General features: G+C 40.4%; 1 protein-coding gene across 2 annotated transcripts; it reads right to left on the bottom strand.

The window, feature by feature from the left end:
* Nucleotides 1-1,368: 1,368 nt before the first annotated feature.
* LOC106103667 (neurexin-4) lies at nt 1,369-16,443 on the bottom strand. 2 transcript variants are annotated; one of them, XM_013283490.1, is made up of 25 exons: nt 16,221-16,443; nt 16,005-16,118; nt 13,469-13,665; nt 12,962-13,103; nt 12,324-12,527; nt 10,692-10,858; nt 10,311-10,487; nt 10,079-10,240; nt 9,748-9,988; nt 9,227-9,371; nt 8,701-8,807; nt 8,220-8,345; nt 7,450-7,650; nt 6,933-7,112; nt 6,524-6,661; nt 6,015-6,151; nt 5,765-5,916; nt 5,161-5,357; nt 4,810-4,950; nt 4,524-4,703; nt 4,312-4,445; nt 3,633-3,840; nt 3,146-3,283; nt 2,983-3,074; nt 1,369-2,778 (listed from the first exon to the last, which is right to left on the bottom strand). In XM_013283490.1, the coding sequence occupies exons 1-25, from the start codon at nt 16,282-16,284 to the stop codon at nt 2,680-2,682; spliced, it is 3,843 nt and encodes a 1,280-aa protein (XP_013138944.1). In that variant the 5' UTR covers nt 16,285-16,443; the 3' UTR covers nt 1,369-2,679. The 2 variants fall into 2 exon arrangements, with proteins under 2 accessions (XP_013138944.1, XP_013138943.1); XM_013283489.1 differs by lacking the exon at nt 13,469-13,665 and adding an exon at nt 14,034-14,230 and having other exon boundaries at nt 16,221-16,442.
* Between the last annotated feature and the right edge of the window lie 280 nt (nt 16,444-16,723).

The raw sequence follows: 16,723 nt of genomic DNA, 5'->3' as shown, positions 1-16,723 counted from the left end.
TATCTTTTTAAATCGTATTCTTACGTAAATCGGTGTAGTTTATTCAAAAACGATGATGGAACACTTAACGGGCTTTGTTGTTGAGGGGCGCATTCGACCGTTTAGCCGTCGCTAAGCACCTGTAACACTTAACCCCTTTGCAAAACGCTGACGGCCTGCATACGGACTCTTCTACGTGGGATCGAATAGCCCAGGGCTGTGACATGCATCTTGATTGAAGTGAATTAAACTTATCGTATTTTATTTATATCAATACCTAGCAAACACGACTTTTTCCAATTTTATAAGAACCAATTATGGTAAAATGTGAGACTGTATTACTCAGTGATAACGAAGTATTTTTGGTGGAAGAATTTTTGAAATCGGCCCATTAGTTTTTGAGGTTATTTCAATGCTTACAAAAATATACATCTTTCCCTTTATAATATTAGTGAAAGATGTCATATAATGGAAATAACTCCCTTTGAATGTGCGCAAATTCCTCAATAAAATATCGATACAAAACTATCGATAATTACCGCACATCCCTTTTGTATCGAATGTCGTTAAGTAGTCGTTTGACCTGAAAGTCTGCCACACCATCGAGCACGCGCGGCCACTCGCCACCTTTTACCGTCGCTCGAGGGTTTACTGGGTCACTGGAGCAGGTGATCGACTCGATTTGTATCGCTTAGCCCTGAAACTATCCACTCGACAGCTAAATATAGACGAGGTGTTTATCTAGCGCTTGAAGATTTTTAAGAAATATCTTTTCATATAAAGTGGAAAGTTATTAGAGTAACAAAAGCTTTTAACACAAGTGTAGTGACGTCACAAGTCTTTTAAGAATCTTAATTGACCAAGGACAAGTTTCTGCATTAATAACTTACTGATTAGATGTAAACTGGGAAATATGAGGTCGTGGGTTCGATTAGTTGTTTTCAACTAAAAAGGTACAAGAATTATTTGACTTTCGAGAGTGTAAATAGGCGTTACTTAACGTCTTATTAAAGCGCTCAATAATTCGATTCTTTTACTTAGTCATTTATTCCCATATGTCGACCCATTTCTTCCTCTTCTCCAAAATATTATAAATGCGAAAATTTAGATGGATGGAGTTTGTAGCTTTGACTGCTGAACGGATCTCAATGAAATTTAGCATAGATTTAGAGGATAGTCTGGAAGAACACATAGAATACTTGGTTTCGTTTTTTTATATTACGTGGACGGAGTCGCGGTCGAAAGCTAGTATTCAACAAGCAAACATGCTAAAAATTAAACCTCAATAGATTATAGTTGTTACACGCTTCCAAGTTTACTTTTTCTTTAAGTTACAGAAGACGTAATGTTTCTGTGAGATATTTTCGTAGTAAAAATAAAACACTCAAATAACCTAAAATGTTTAATTTCATTTCAAAAATAAAATACATCTAAAAGTCGCACAGAAAAATAAACCTAAAGAAATCACACGCTTAAGTAACGAAATGGCTTTTGGACGGAAAAATAAAAAAAAGCGAACTTTGTATGAAACACCCTATATACTACTTAAATAAAATATGTGTTGAGATTCATTTATATAAAAATACAAAGTTTGTACGGTATGAGATACAGCGTGTTCTTACATCTACAAATATATATTCTGCATATATATTAACATTTGCAGATTTTTTTGTCCAAGTCACGCGTATTTTGTACATACAAAAATTTAAACACATTTGTACATTTACTTTTTCAGACATTTTGATAGCAAATATAAGCTTATTAAAAAAAAAACGTAATTTTAGCACATAGTTTCCGATACAAATTATACTTAAAAAACTCGTCATTTCTGTGATATTTTCATTAAATTTTTAATTTAAGAATGATTTAAATCAGAAAAATTAACACACTTTCATTCACACAAAACAAATCTTACAATTATAAACCGTATAAAATAATATAGCAAAATATATACGCTAATATACAAATAATTACAAACTAAAATAAATCTAAATAAAGTCATTAAATCGTGTCATTTTCATATAAAAATACATTTCATGTAAAATACGCAGTACGGAGTTCAAGATTTTCTGTGCATAGAGACAATCTCAATATCATTCCATAAGATTCTATTGTCCAGACATATTTCTCTCTTTTCACATACATTGAAAAGCATGTTACTATACTCGTATGTCGATAGTGAAAATTATTTCGTCTTCGATCATATTTCATTTCTTGGATTGGAAACAATCTTCAATTGTGCTTAGACAATAAAAATATCATAAAAATATAAGTGAAATTTGAAAAAAATGTTTTTAGTTTTGAGATTCAATACGAGATGCATTTTACGCCATTTGAAATATCTATAAATAGCTGATTTCGGCTATGATAACGTCATATTCATGATAATTTATGGAATGTGATACAATTACATAACACGCTCTATAAAGTATGTTGATTTAATTTTTGGCGTATTAATAACATTTATTGTGCAATTTGTCATTGCTTTACATCAATAATTTATCTGAAGTCAACTATAGTTTAAGATCACTGAGAAATAAACAGGTTTTAATGAAAGTAGTCACTGAAAGTAGCTGATGTACTGTGACGTCAGAGATGTGACGTGGTAGGTATGTAGAGTGTGCGCAGTGCGCAGTGTAGAGTGCGCAGTGTGGAGCGCGCAGTGCGCAGTGCGCAGTGCGCAGCGGCGGCGGTGCGGTGCTATATGAAGAACTCCCTGCGCTTGGTGACGCGCGCGCCGGTGGCGGCGGCCAGCGCGGCCGCGTCGCCGTCCGCCGCGCCCTCCGCGCCGCGCTCCTCCTGCACACACAAACTGCATTAGCACGGGAAAAAAACAAAGTATCCTAAAATATGCTCGTCCCGTCCATATCAGCTCCCCTTCAGTAAATAGGCCTACCCTTTCCAGAAACTCCAATTTTATTAAAAGTAAATAAGTCGTTACCGTTTCTTATTCATACCGATCTCTTCTGTTATTTTTATTAATTAATACAGTTGTGTTATTACCTGTGTGAGATACTCTCCCTTGTGCCTGGAGAGGGCGCGCACCAGCACCACGGCCACCACCACCAGCAGCAAGAAGATGAACGCCAGCACCGCTGTAACATCGGCTACGTTTAACATCTCGGAGAACGGCAGTTCATCAGCAGAGAAAGCGAGCAGTACTGACTGCCGAGGATGGCCTCGTCGGTGCGGTGGAAGTCCAGCTCGGCCTGCAGGTCGGTGGGCGGCGGCGGGCGCGTCTCCGGCGCCTGCGCGGGGTGCGTCACCGGCTCCACGCCGCAGAAGTCCTCGTGCAGGATGCCGCCTGTACACCACAAGGAAAATACAGAAAACTGCCGTGTTTTTAAACCGTATAAGGACTGTTTTTTTTAACGTGGTATCATCGATTCGACCAAACTGACACTGAGTTTGTCGAAATACTACCTACAGATAAATTTGCAGATGCGTCGTTTATCTTTAATCTACGGAAAAGAAGATAATTAGAAAAAGGATATTTCTCCCACATATGCGCAACATCCACTTCTATAAGCATCGTTGCCTTATATAAAAAGAGTGAAAAGGTAGAAGGATCTAAAATAAGGCCTTTGCCACACTCGACAGACTGAGACGTTATGGGGTGGGGGTGTGTATCGCACACGCGCGGTGCACCGTACCGATGGTGCGCACGTTGGGCGGCGGGTCCTGCTGGAAGAGCAGCTTGAGGGGGTAGATGTCGTCGAACTCGACGCGGGAGACGCAGCCGGCGAAGCCCTCGCTCATGGTCTCGTTGCGGCCGATGTACATGTACTGGATGTTGTTGAACTGCGCGTCCGCAGACTCCTTGATGTTGAACCGGTACTCCTGCGTCTCGTAGTTGTCCACCTGCGCACGTGCACACGGTCAAACATATACATCCCATAATCTCACTAACGCTAACAAAACCACACGTTACTATAATTAATTGTATTTAAATGAAATGCCAATAAGTGTCACTTTGTGTTTTATTTTATAACGAACTAGCTGTTGCGCGCGACTCCGTCTGGGTGTATTTACAAAATAATAATAAGTATAGCTTATGTTACTCACTGATTTTTAATGGTGGAGGAATTTTTAAAATCGGCTCAGTAGTTTTTGAATTATTTGAACACATACAAAATTACAAAAATACCTTTCCCCTACAATATTAGTATAAGTGGAGCTTATTATAATTTTGTAAAATGTTTTAAGATATCAAGACAAGATTGGGTGGCGTACTAAACTTGACAACATAGTACCTGTCAAGGAAGTTACCGGTGAAATGTTCACTATGTCTAATTTATATATTTCTTAATGTCTTGTGTGAGGAGTAGTTACCTGCAGCACCATGGTGGCGCCGCTGTCCTTGCGCGAGAGGCGCACGTCGTGGTACTGGCCCATGCCGAAGTGCTTGCCTTGGAAGATGATCTCCTGGCGCTCGAAACCGAAGTCAAACACGACACGGAGGTATCCTACACATCAAAATACACAAGTTTATATCATTTCAAGACAAAATTGATATATTTTTTAATGAAGCTTACATTACTGACCTGAATTAGATACCATGAGAGTGAGGTATTCGCCGGTTATATTAGAGAAGAAGCCGAGCAGGAAACCCTTAGGGTTAGTGGTGGTGAAGCCGACGCGGATGCGCTCGCTGATAGTGGAGCGCCAAGAGCCCAGGAAGTCGTACTTGACCATTGAGTTGGGTCGCAGATTCACGCCGATTTCTAAGCAAGTAAACATTTTTATATTCATCGATGACGATAAGTCTTAAATATGCACTAAATTTTTTATTTAAGTTTTAATTAGCTAGTATTAATGTAAAGTTCTCACCATCAGCGCAGATGGGCCCTTTGAAGGCAGTCCAGCGACAGTCGCAGCCGTAGCCGTCGTAGCGCTCCAGACAGGTGCCGTTGTTGAGGCAGGGGGACGACTCGCACTTGCCGTGGCATCCCTCCGACACGCCGTACAGACCTTAAAGAGACCGGTGCAGTCAGCAAACGTCTGTAGGCTTGTCTGTGGGTGATGTGGGCATGTCTGTGGGCGTAGTAGGTGTGTCTATGTGTGTAATGGGCGTGTTTATAGGCATTGTGGATATGTCTATATACGTTGTGGGCGTGTCTATGTGCGTTGCGGGCGTGTCTGTGGGCGTTGTGTGCGTTGTGGGCGTGTCGGGGACGGTACCTCTGCGCGCGTAGGCGAGCAGGTCCACGGGTCGTCCGTTGAGCAGCAGCGCGCGCACGCAGCCGACGAAGCCGTCAGTGCGCTCGAGCGAGGCGCCCAGCGCCAGCGCCGTGGTGAGGTGCAGCGCGCGCACCGGCTCCTTCGCCGTGCGGATCTCGTTCTTCAGCGCCCCGTCCACCACCACGCGAGCCTCCTTCCTACACACAACACACGTCTTAGCAACTCCATTGCAATCATGTAGACTTACGCCTGAACAATGAAACCTTCGTGAACACCGCTTACAATCTGACAGACGTCAACATTTTAAGATAATTTGTAGTTTAGGCGTGGCCTCATAATTTAAGACGTTATTACATACTAGCTGATGCTTGCGACTTCGACTGCGAGAAATTAAAAAATAGTTGATAAACGTAGTTATTTTAAAATAACTGTTGAAATCGGCCCAATAGTTTTCGTATTATTTCAATTCACCCTAAAATTCAAATCTTTTCTCTTTATAATATTAGTATTTAAATGTCATTTCCTCGTGATCGATTGGGCGTGTTCTAAAGGTAGGTGTTCTATTGGGTAAGGGCTGGTGTTTTTATGATAAATTTACTGGTACCTGTTGCGCTCGATGGAGACGGAGTGCCAATTGTTGTCTGCGAGGCGGCTGCTCGTCTCTACGGAGACGCCGAGCGGCGTGTCGCCCACCTGCAGCTGGAACTGCAGCTGGTCGCCTCCGATCAGCGATAGCTTGATATAATCCGTCGGTCCCTAAAACAAACCATACATTATTGGTCTATATAAAAAAAATCTTAATAATTTTTAAGGCTTTATATTTCTTTAAGTTGTTAACGCGAATGTAAATTTACCTTAGCGTGCAATAGGACCGCGTTCTCCTTGGTTGTCTTGAACTCGAAGTATATATCTCCGCTGTGGCCGAGGTCGAAGGTCGGCAGAGAGATCACCGCGTCGGAGATGCGGAACGTCACCGCGTTGCTGAACAGATCTGTACACGGAATTATATGAAACGTTTACAAGTTTAGTACATAAGTAGTTATTGAAATTATAAAAAAAATATTGTTTACTTTTGTACTCTAAATAGCAAAATTCAAAATTCAAATGACAACGAATTTACCGCTGAATAATAATTACCATTTCCATTGTAATCATTTTTTGTCCTTTCTCCACATGCAGGTTATTAACAATTAATTTACCCTCTAAGTTTAATAGCGTTAAAAACTATAGGATAAAGCATGTCACAAGTCTAGGGCTTTTTAGTACGATAGTAATTACTCCAAAAATATGGTGTGATTGCCGACATCCGACGCCATGAAGTAGTGTTTCCGCTTTATTATATTAGTACAGATAATGTAATTACCGTCTCCCTCGCAGAGCAGCGGGCCGAGCGTGTAGCGGCCCTCCTTCTCGTCGAGGTGGCTGCCGGTGTCGCCGAAGCGCAGCTGCTTCACCGGCAGGTACTCCTTCTCCGTGATCTCGCCGCCGTCCATCTGGAACTCTGCACGACTTCTCATTAATATCGGTCATTTATTTATCGTTAAATCTTGCGATAATTAGCATGCGTACTTGATGAATAATTTTTCTGACTTATTATGTTTCAAAAATAAGAAATACTACAATAGTCATAACATTAGTGCATTTTGAAAATTGAAATCCTCCAAATTTGACAGTAACTTTATATAAGGTGGCTGTACACGCAACCATAGATTACTTATTCACAATTTAAAGAAATAAAGTAATGTAGAGAAGTGTAGGTGTGTGAGGGGTACCTTCAGGCTTGAGCGGGGAGTACTCGGCGTCGCAGTTGCACCACTTGGTGGGGTCGAGGCAGTTGCCGAGCACGCCGCAGCGGCACATGCGGCTGCCGGGCGGCGCGCCCGCCCACGAGTCCATGCGCTGCCCCGCGCGCGACACCCACCACGCGAACGGCGCGAACGTCGCCTCCTCGCCTGCGCACACCACTTATTGAAGACAACTTCATCGATACACAATCTTAACTAGCTTTAGCCTGCGACTCCGTCCGCATAGAAACATTGGAGCAAGCTTACGTAGTGTTCCAGACTATCCTCTAGAATGACAAATTTCATCGAGATCCGTTAAGCTATTTAGACTACAAACTCTAACAAACATCCATCAATCTAAACATTTGCATTTATAATATTACTAAGATTGATATTGTGAAAGTTAGACTTTCACTCTGTAGAAGCATCAACAATACTTTCTAGGAATATAATTTTCAACGACAGACAGTTGTAGTAGTGGTAAGCGGGAGTATAATCGAGTTACTGGGCGAGTTGAGCAGCCGCGAGTGGCGGCACATGTAGTGCAGGCGCTGCGAGCAGGCGTGCGAGCGGTTGAGCAGCGCCTCCAGCTGCGCGCGCGACGCCTCGTACACCACGTCCTGGCGGAAGCTGCCCGCCTCCTGGTAGCCGTCCACCGCCGAGCCCGCCGCGCTGTGCGCCACGCCCGTCACCACGCGCCCGTCCGCTGCACACACACTTACATGGAGGACGCACAAACAGGATACACCTTTAGTACCTTTTTTATAATAAAACAAACAATCGTCGGGAACAACTTCAATTAACATTAACTTTAGCGTAGGAAATGAATACCGAAGTGTTCAACGACCCCATTCGCAATACCAGAGGAACTACATGCATTTTCGGCCTTTGAGGAAACTATAGGCTCGCTTCTTCTAGGACCATTACTAGCTATTTACTGCTCTATACAATATTTGGATTTGTACATTATAGCTATTGCTCGGAACATCGTCTGCGTAAAATTAAAAAAGTAACATAAAACATAGTCTATGTTAATCGCAGATAAATCACTTTTTTAACGGTGACAGAAATTTAAAAATCGATTCAGTAGTTTTTGAGATATTTCAATACTTACAAAAATACAAATCTTTCCTGTTCATAATATTAGTAGATACGGAAGAGTCGATAACCTCCTTTTTTAGGTTACAAAGTAGATAAGTAATATTTTTTTGTAATTTTTTGGTCAATAAATAGTGTTTTATTTGATTTTCTTTAGTAATATATGTGTATAGTGACCGTGCAGCTGGCAGGTGACGGGGAAGGCGGGCAGCGGGCCGGAGCCGTCCACGTCCACCAGCACCTCGGCGGAGCGCGACGCGCCCAGCGCCTGCTGGTACGCCGCGCACGACAGCGGGTGCACCGCTGCACATATACAAGACCATAGTCAACTGCTGCTAGACCCTCGAGACAACGTCACCTACAGATTCAAATATATACAGGAAGCGTTGACGCTTCACTCGACACTTTCACATGATCCTAACATTGAAATAAATTGCCAATAACTGTTACTAAATCATATTTAAATGTACATGTTTTTTGTGACACCGTTTAGTTTATTTTATAACAAAAGATGATTATTAAAATTCTGTAAAATGTCCATACATGAGGTGTCACAAAACACTTTCAAAGTTACCGGTAACAAAATATTCCCTACATCTAGTCTATATTTGTTAAATGTCAATGCCAGTAAGGCAGTAAGGCAGCACAGTGAACGTACAGGTGTGGCAGACGGCGCCCGCGTAGCCCGTGCCCTGGCACTGGCAGGTGAACTCGTCCGCGGTCTGCGTGCAGCTGCCGCCGTGCTCGCAGGGGTTCGGGTTGCATCTGGAACACACATATATTTACTTATGAAATTGACTTTTTTACGACCCGTTTCCGTGAAGCTTCATTAGCATCCGATTATAAAGACTTTACTTTATTTTAAAAGTTTCAAATGCACAATTGACAAGAAGCATTTGACACTGGATAACAATGCCGTTGACCATGTCAACCTTGCTTCCTTGATATCAGCTTGTAGTTTCTGTCTCTTTCCCACATGACAGTTTTTCCCAAATTATTTACTCCCTAAGTTAAAAGTGTGAAAATATATAGCGTGTCGTAGGTGTAGGCCGTTTTATTTTAAAATAATCATTCAAAAATTTACTAATTGCTGACATTCTACATAACTAAGTAGTGTGTTTATTATGTTTTATTATATTAGTATAGATGTTTGTTAGTAGAATAGAAGTATAAAGCAATGTCACCTGTCGATCATCTGGCAGGCGTCGAAGACGAGCTCGTTGGGGCAGCAGTACTCCTCCTTGGTCCAGTCGGTGGGCAGGCGGTAGTTGCCGTCCACCGCGATCTTGCGCATGCAGCCGATGAAGCCGCGCGGCGGCGCCTTGCCGCCTACAGCACAATACATCACTTCACACAATGTCATCATTCAAATCTTAATAACATTATAGCTTGCTTTTACTATAACCCACTTTAATCTTAAGGAGAAATCACGAATTAAAACACGAAACGTGGCAAACGAGCAAGCGGCCACCTGAATCCGCCGAAATGGCGAAGGGACTGCCCATAGACATCCGCAATTGCAGATGCGTTGCCTACCCTTAATCGACGGTAGGTACGCACATAAACAGGATATTTCACCGTCCTATGCGTCTCCTCCACAGTCAAATCCACTTTTCCTTACATCTGTTTCTCTTAAGAAAAGGTTGAAAAAGGATGGGACTAAAATTAGAAGTCAGTTGTTGTGTCGGGGGCGTGTCGCACTGACCCGCGATGTAGTAGGTGGGGCCAGTCTGGAAGCGCAGCAGCTTGGTGGTGCGCACGGGGCGGCGGTCCAGCGCCAGCAGCAGCGAGTCCGGCGCCAGCGTCAGCAGCAGCGCGTGCCAGCGCCCGTCGTTCTGCGGCTCGGGGAAGTTGTCCAGCCGCACTGGCCCGCCCACCGTCGCCCCGCCCCCCGCCCCGCCGCCAGTCGACAGCTCCACCTTCACCCTGCCCTCCTCTAAATAAACCTGAACGATAAGAGATTTTTACTGTTAAACTTTAAAGCCTAGAAATAATATTCAAATTAGGCTGAAGGTGTACATAAATTTATATGTTACCTTGACGTATCCTTCAGTTTTAAATTTGTGGTAGATGAGGAGCGCGTGGTGCTCGTAAGTGCGGAACTCGAGGGAGACGTTGAGCGCGGTGGCGCCGGCGTAGCCCCGCAGCCGCGCGTACGACCCCTCCTTCAGGAACGTCACCGGCACCACCGGCGGCTCCTGCGGCACCACACATGGCACTCAATAATTAAACCACAAAAAAAAATACTTAGTAAAAATATATACTAACTGGGCAAGTATACAGCGTGTTAATTTTCTGGAACTTGAAAGGTTCCCCGGAGTCGTAGCCCTGCTTCACCTCCTGGATGACGTTAGTAGCGTTGAGGTACAGGTTCTCCAGGCAGCCTGTGAAGTTCTGGTCCACCACGAGGCCTTCTTGGAAGTTCGGTACGCCACCAATGTATAGCTGAACATTAATTTACAAACGTGTACAACAAAACGTAAAAATTGTATAAATAAAAAATAATTTTCATACAAGCTTCTCAAGTTTTTGCCATACTAGACAAAATTAATCTGAAGAAGGAATTACCGACTCAAATGCGATAGTAATAAACAGAAAGAGAGGGAAATAGAAAGAGACAATGTAAAAGAGAGATGTGTATATTCTTACAGCTCTATTGAGGTTAAGTCGTGAGAACTCCCCCTTGAGCCGCGCGGTGACCACCACGCGGTCAACGGACAGCACGAGGTCGCGACGGTGACGCGACACCACCACGTCGTGCCACATGTTGTCGTCCAGCAAACTGCCCACTGACACTGACGTCGCTGTACCCGACCCTGGTCACACAATTCACTCTCACGTTAATACATAACGACAAATTTAAAGCTACTGATGTCCGAACAACAATTGACCAAGATTTATATCCCTGTTATTATTAAAAAGGAAAAGAGATCGTTGTTAAGGGAAAAGGATAATAGAAACATCGTCCTATTAAAGTTTAGACAATGACTATTTGTTTATATTGTTCATAACATCAGTAAGCCGCTTATTTGTTTGGGTCTTTCATGTAATCTTACTAATATTTTACAAATGCGAAAGTTTAGATAGACGAATGGATGGATGTTTGTTAGAATTTGTAGTCTAAACGGCTGAAGGGATCTCGATGAAATTTGGCATAGATGTAGAGGATAGTCTGGAAGAACACATAAGATACTTGCTTTTGTTTTTTTCTAATTCCACGCGGACGGAGTCGCGGGCGAAAGTTAGTGGTATTATAAAGAGCGAAGATTTGTATTTTTGTATGTATTGAAATAACTCAAAAACTACTGGGACAATTTCAAAAAATCGTTAACCATTTTAAAGCTACGTTATCACTGAATAACATGGTCTACTTTTTTTTCTCTATTTTTTAATACGCGGACGAAGTCACGAGCAATAGCTAGTAAAAATATTTAACAACCCTCAAACGGGCAGAGGTCGTGTTAATAAAACGGCCTACATCTGCGCACATCGTTTGAACTGCTGCCAATAACATCATACAAGCATTAAGTGCGTAAATGTTCTTTTTTTGGCAACTAGTACATGGCAACTTCTCAAGGACAGATTAAATGCCATATGAAATGAACGATTCGTAAGTTACATTATTTTCAACTACCGTAGAAGTTGGATTACTAAGTAAATTTGTAATTGTGTACTAAGTGTGACCCACAGTGTTGTATTCTCATAATAAATCAACACTTAGGGGGACCATTTCGAACTGTGCGAGTTATTTATCTAATGGATAAAAATCGCATTATTCTTTTTAAGTTTACATTAAAAACATGCATTTATGAGAATCACAGATAAAACATAATCTTAGATCGCTAACACATCTCGACTACTAAGTATCTATCAGCATAAAACCACAAATACTATTTTAATAACACTTCCTGAACTTACATCATAGCATTCTCCCACATAACACTTCGCGGTTTAGTTTTATACGCAATAATAAATGATTTAAAACCAGAACATCATACTTACTAATATTATAAATGCGAAAGTTTAGATTGATGGATGGATGTTTGTTGAAATTTGTAGCCTAAACTGCTGAACGGATTTCGATAAAATTTGTCATAGACGTAGAGAATAGTCTGGAAGAACACAAATGCTACTCAGTTTTGTTTTTTTAATTCCACGCGAACAGAGTCGCGAGCGAAAGTTTTTATATAAAGCGTAATGGTCTTGCATTTAAAGGAAAAATCGACTTGGGATAACATATTTAGCACCAAATTATTAAAAGTAGTAAGATTTCCACCTTACCTAAATCAATATTATAGACCAGTCTGTTATCGCGCAGCTGCAAGGCCACGTAGTCTCCCTGCGTGCCGCGCGAGTACAGCAGCGCGCCCGACGCCGCGCTCGTCTTCAGCCGGAACCTGATCACCTCGCGGGACGCCGACACCGGCGCCCGCAGCAAGTCCATCTTCACCAGCGACGACCCGTTGAAGTACAGGGTATCCGCCACTGATGGGACAACATACTTACACTGACGAAGCTATAGACTTAGTCAACTGTTCATAAGCAAAAGTAGTATTACATGTCTTTGTCTTTTTGATCTAGTATTGGTCTAGCCCCTACTCTGGCAACGTCTAGGGGCCTACATTGTTTACATTTGTTCCGTATCTACAGAAATATGACTGAAAGGAGATTTTTCTATCTTCTATTATTGGTCCAGTATTTCTAAAAGTCGATATAGCGACGTGGATATCTTACTTCTTACTTATGAAATTCTAAATGCGAAAGTTTAGATGGATGGCTGTTAGAATTTGTTGCTTAAACGGCTGAACGGATCTCGATGAAATACGAGTACATTTTAAGTTTTTTTTTTATTTCGCGTGGACGGAGTCGCGGTCGAAGGCTAGTTTATATATAAAGTTATATATAAAGTTATATCATACCATAGTCACAACCATAGATTTCAACGCGCATGGATATCTTGTCCCGCCATCGCATCGGGTTTATCCTAATGTACTGAGCTATTATAGGCACTTCGAATTCATTCCTCTTCACCGTGTTGCCGTCGTGGTTACCTTCGAACATCTACATAGCAAAAAAACTTTAAGTCTACTAATAAACAAATAAATACTTGAAACACTAGTGTTAACATTAATCGTTAGAACATTCTGTTAGTAAGGTGAAAGTTATGAATAGATTAGTATCAAGTACTCGAAGCACCCCTAATTTCTAAAAACATATTGTTGCATAGTAGACAATTGTAAAATGTACAAAAGTAATAAAGCGGGAGGTTAAAAAATTATTATTAGGCATATTGCATTTGCATGGTTCACAAGGAGGTATTGATTTTGAACTAACGGAATATCCATTACCGCACCTGATACTGACAACCATCACCATGGTGACCATAACCTAAACTTTTTAAAATCATTGATCATGCAGCCTTTCACCTGAACGTAACCATCCGTAGATGCAACCTCCCTCCAACTCTCGCCATCGTCAGAGTACTGTATCATGTACTCTGAGACATATTCCTCGGTAGCGTAGCGCCCCCTGGTGGCGATGCCGCGCAGCTCCTTGCGCGCTACCAGGTTAATGGTTAGGTGCTGAAAGTATGACGCCTCCTTCGCCGTCCAAGCGGTTGTACCTTCACCGTACGTCAAACATTAGTGCTAAAGCCTACCATGGTTAAAAAAAGGTTATAGAGGAGTGCAAAAGGTAAAGTGTAATATGTTAAAGTGTGTATGTTTTTAATTATTATTTAGTAGTAAACCTTTACCCTATAAAGAACTTAATTATATTTTTTGTTAAAATGAATACGAAAAAACGAAACGGTTAACGCAAAATGGAAGAGTTGGGGTTTAACAAGATTTTAGTATTAAAAGTACCAATATCCACGCATTACTAACTACAAAGCTTTCAAACTACATGCAAACCAAAGTAAAAGAGTGTCGTTATCGGCTGCGACGTTATTCTGTTAGTGACCACATCCCTGATTTGTTTGAGGCGATTTACCTTAACCTCGCCTCCAGCTGCCTTGTACTGAACATAATCAAGTCCATTGGAGCCATAGCTTATGTGGTACTCCTGGACAAACTCCTGGGAATGAGCTCGACCCTGGGTCGCTATCCTCGTTACATTCCTCACAACACCCAGGTCTATGACGAGTTGCTGGTCAAAGTCACTCTCCGAAGCCGTCCACGCATTCAAACCTTACATTGATATAATATTTTTTACTGTATTCCTTACAAAATGGCAAAACAAATAAAATTCAAACATTTCAAAAACTTTATTGCACTACAAAGATTTAAGCATGCCTATGTTAAACAGGATAGATAAAAACCGCAGCACTTCTCTAGAAAACAACGACCCGAAACCCAAAGGTAGTTTATTTAATTATAAAAAATCATAGTCAATAACATATTTAAAACCTATACTAGATTAGATGTACTAAAAATTAAATTTAATGTTCTGTTGTTTTAAATTCTTTGATATCTTTGATCAACAAGTCTTCAGTAAAACGAGCATCAGATTGATAAGCAGGTCTCGCTTCTTTCACTAAATCTTCAAAGCTTAATAATATGAACGGTTGGGGCTCCAAGTTTACATCAGTCCCATCAGTGTGCAAAGATACCGCCACTGCATGTTTCTCATCAAGTAAAGACTCCTCAAAAACCCAATCATTCATCAAAACATTATTCACATACAACTTTGTATCTTTTACTATTTCATTCAGCTTTAACGGCGTTTGAACGGAAAAACTAATTAAATCCAGTGGAATAGTTATCCCCATTCCAGTATTCTTTACGTAACTCTCCTTTAAACACCACATACGGTAGAAACACGCTACCTGCTGCATTTCTGTTGCATAACTACGTATTGTTGCCCATTCATGTTTAGAAAACTGTCTATTCATTATACGAAAGAAATCGGGTATATTTTTGTTCACTGGTGGTTCAATTTTCATTATATCGACACCAACATTGGTACGAGAGTTGCCTGCTAACACAGTATAATCCCCTTGGTGAGAGACATTGAAACTTGGCAACACATTTGAGTCAAGCAAATATGGTTTTCCAGTATTATCTCTTCCAAATTTGATCAATTCATATGGAATATTGGCTGACAAATGAACAAATTTTTTCATTAAAAGCCTTCCGATTAACGAAGATTTGGCATCATCTTGGAAAATAAATCGGGATATCCTATCCTTTTCTTCAGGCTGTATGTAGCTGGAAGCAGCTAATAATTCCTCTCTGTTGGGCTTCCATTCACTAACATTAAAAGCCCATCTGACATTTTCAAACGCCATTCTAATGGTAATAGGTACACTTTGACTTCTTTGTGACCTCTTTCGGGCCCAATTAAAAATTGTTTTATTTGGATTTTGGACCTGTAGATGAATTAATCCTGTTTAGGTCTTTTGCTTCCATTTTGTAACCCTAACAATTGTATCCATAAAAACTATTTAGAAATAGCAAACTACAACACAGGCATGCTTAAAAATTTTCAAAAGCATATCTTCTACTACAAAACAAATCAATACTAAACAGTGCTGCAAATTGCGTGAAATATATGCAACTTAAATAAGTATTTAAAAAGATGTAACAGTTATAGATGAGCTTTAAGTCTGAGTCCTTATTTTTAAATAACTTCTTAATTTATCTGCAATTTTGACCACATGCCACACTAAGAGGTCATCTCTCCTCAATATATGGTTCCTTGCATCCGACATAGAAATAAAATATATCAGAATCTCATAACCTTATAAACCATCATACTATTAATATGACTGGCAATGTATTATGTAACACAATTTATTATTCAGACTTTTTAGATAACATGTAACATATTGTCATCATTTATTTCTTTGCAAAGACAAAAAATTATGTGCAAACTAACCAAACTATAAAAACGAAATTTACTAGGTACAATACTTGTATAGTTTTCTATAAATGTGTGGTTACGTTTTTAAAATATCCTTACCATATAACTTAGCATTATCTGGACCTCTATCCCTTAGACTGGAAGTTGCACTCAGTTTAGCATTGGCTACTAATGGCTCGTTGCATTCATAATCGTAGTAATATTTCAGCGAATCTATGACAAAACAAACAGTAAATAGATTGTTTTGAAGATATTCTGTTAAATAATGCATGAGCTATGTTTTTATGTTTAAAAATGAAAAATAAAGCTTCTCACCTGCTTTACAATTTGTTGTTAAGGAAATCAAAACAAAGAAATAATACAAGGAAGCACTCATCATAATATCATGCTTTTTTTTGGAAACTAATATCAACAGCGGTCTTTATAAGTCACAAAACGATTAAAATTAAAGTGTAAGGGTTAAATTGTTTAATCATTACGCTAAGCGTTGCTTGTCACCGGACAACACCCAAAACGCCCAAAACTGAATAATATTTCAGTTGAAAATGACAGAACGATCTAATAAGATCCAATAAGAATCATAGGGTTTTTAAATTAACCAATAGGGTTCCTTCATAGATCAACAAGGCACACCAGCACAAATAATCGAAACAAAGATTAGATGGAAAGAATTATTGTTTTTTTAGTTCCGTTTTATATTTAAAAAGTGACTCCTTTTTAATTTTATAAGTACAGTTTTACTTGTATTTTCAATTTCTACCAAAGAAAAAACTACAAAATTCTTATGTTTAAAGGTTACGGATTACTGACTGCTTCAA

This window comes from Papilio polytes, unplaced genomic scaffold (assembly GCF_000836215.1).
Source record: "Papilio polytes unplaced genomic scaffold, Ppol_1.0 DF823731.1, whole genome shotgun sequence".
Taxonomy (NCBI): Eukaryota; Metazoa; Arthropoda; class Insecta; order Lepidoptera; family Papilionidae; genus Papilio; species Papilio polytes.
The sequence above is the reverse complement of the archived record's forward strand: the minus strand, read 5'-3'. Positions and strand labels throughout refer to the sequence as shown.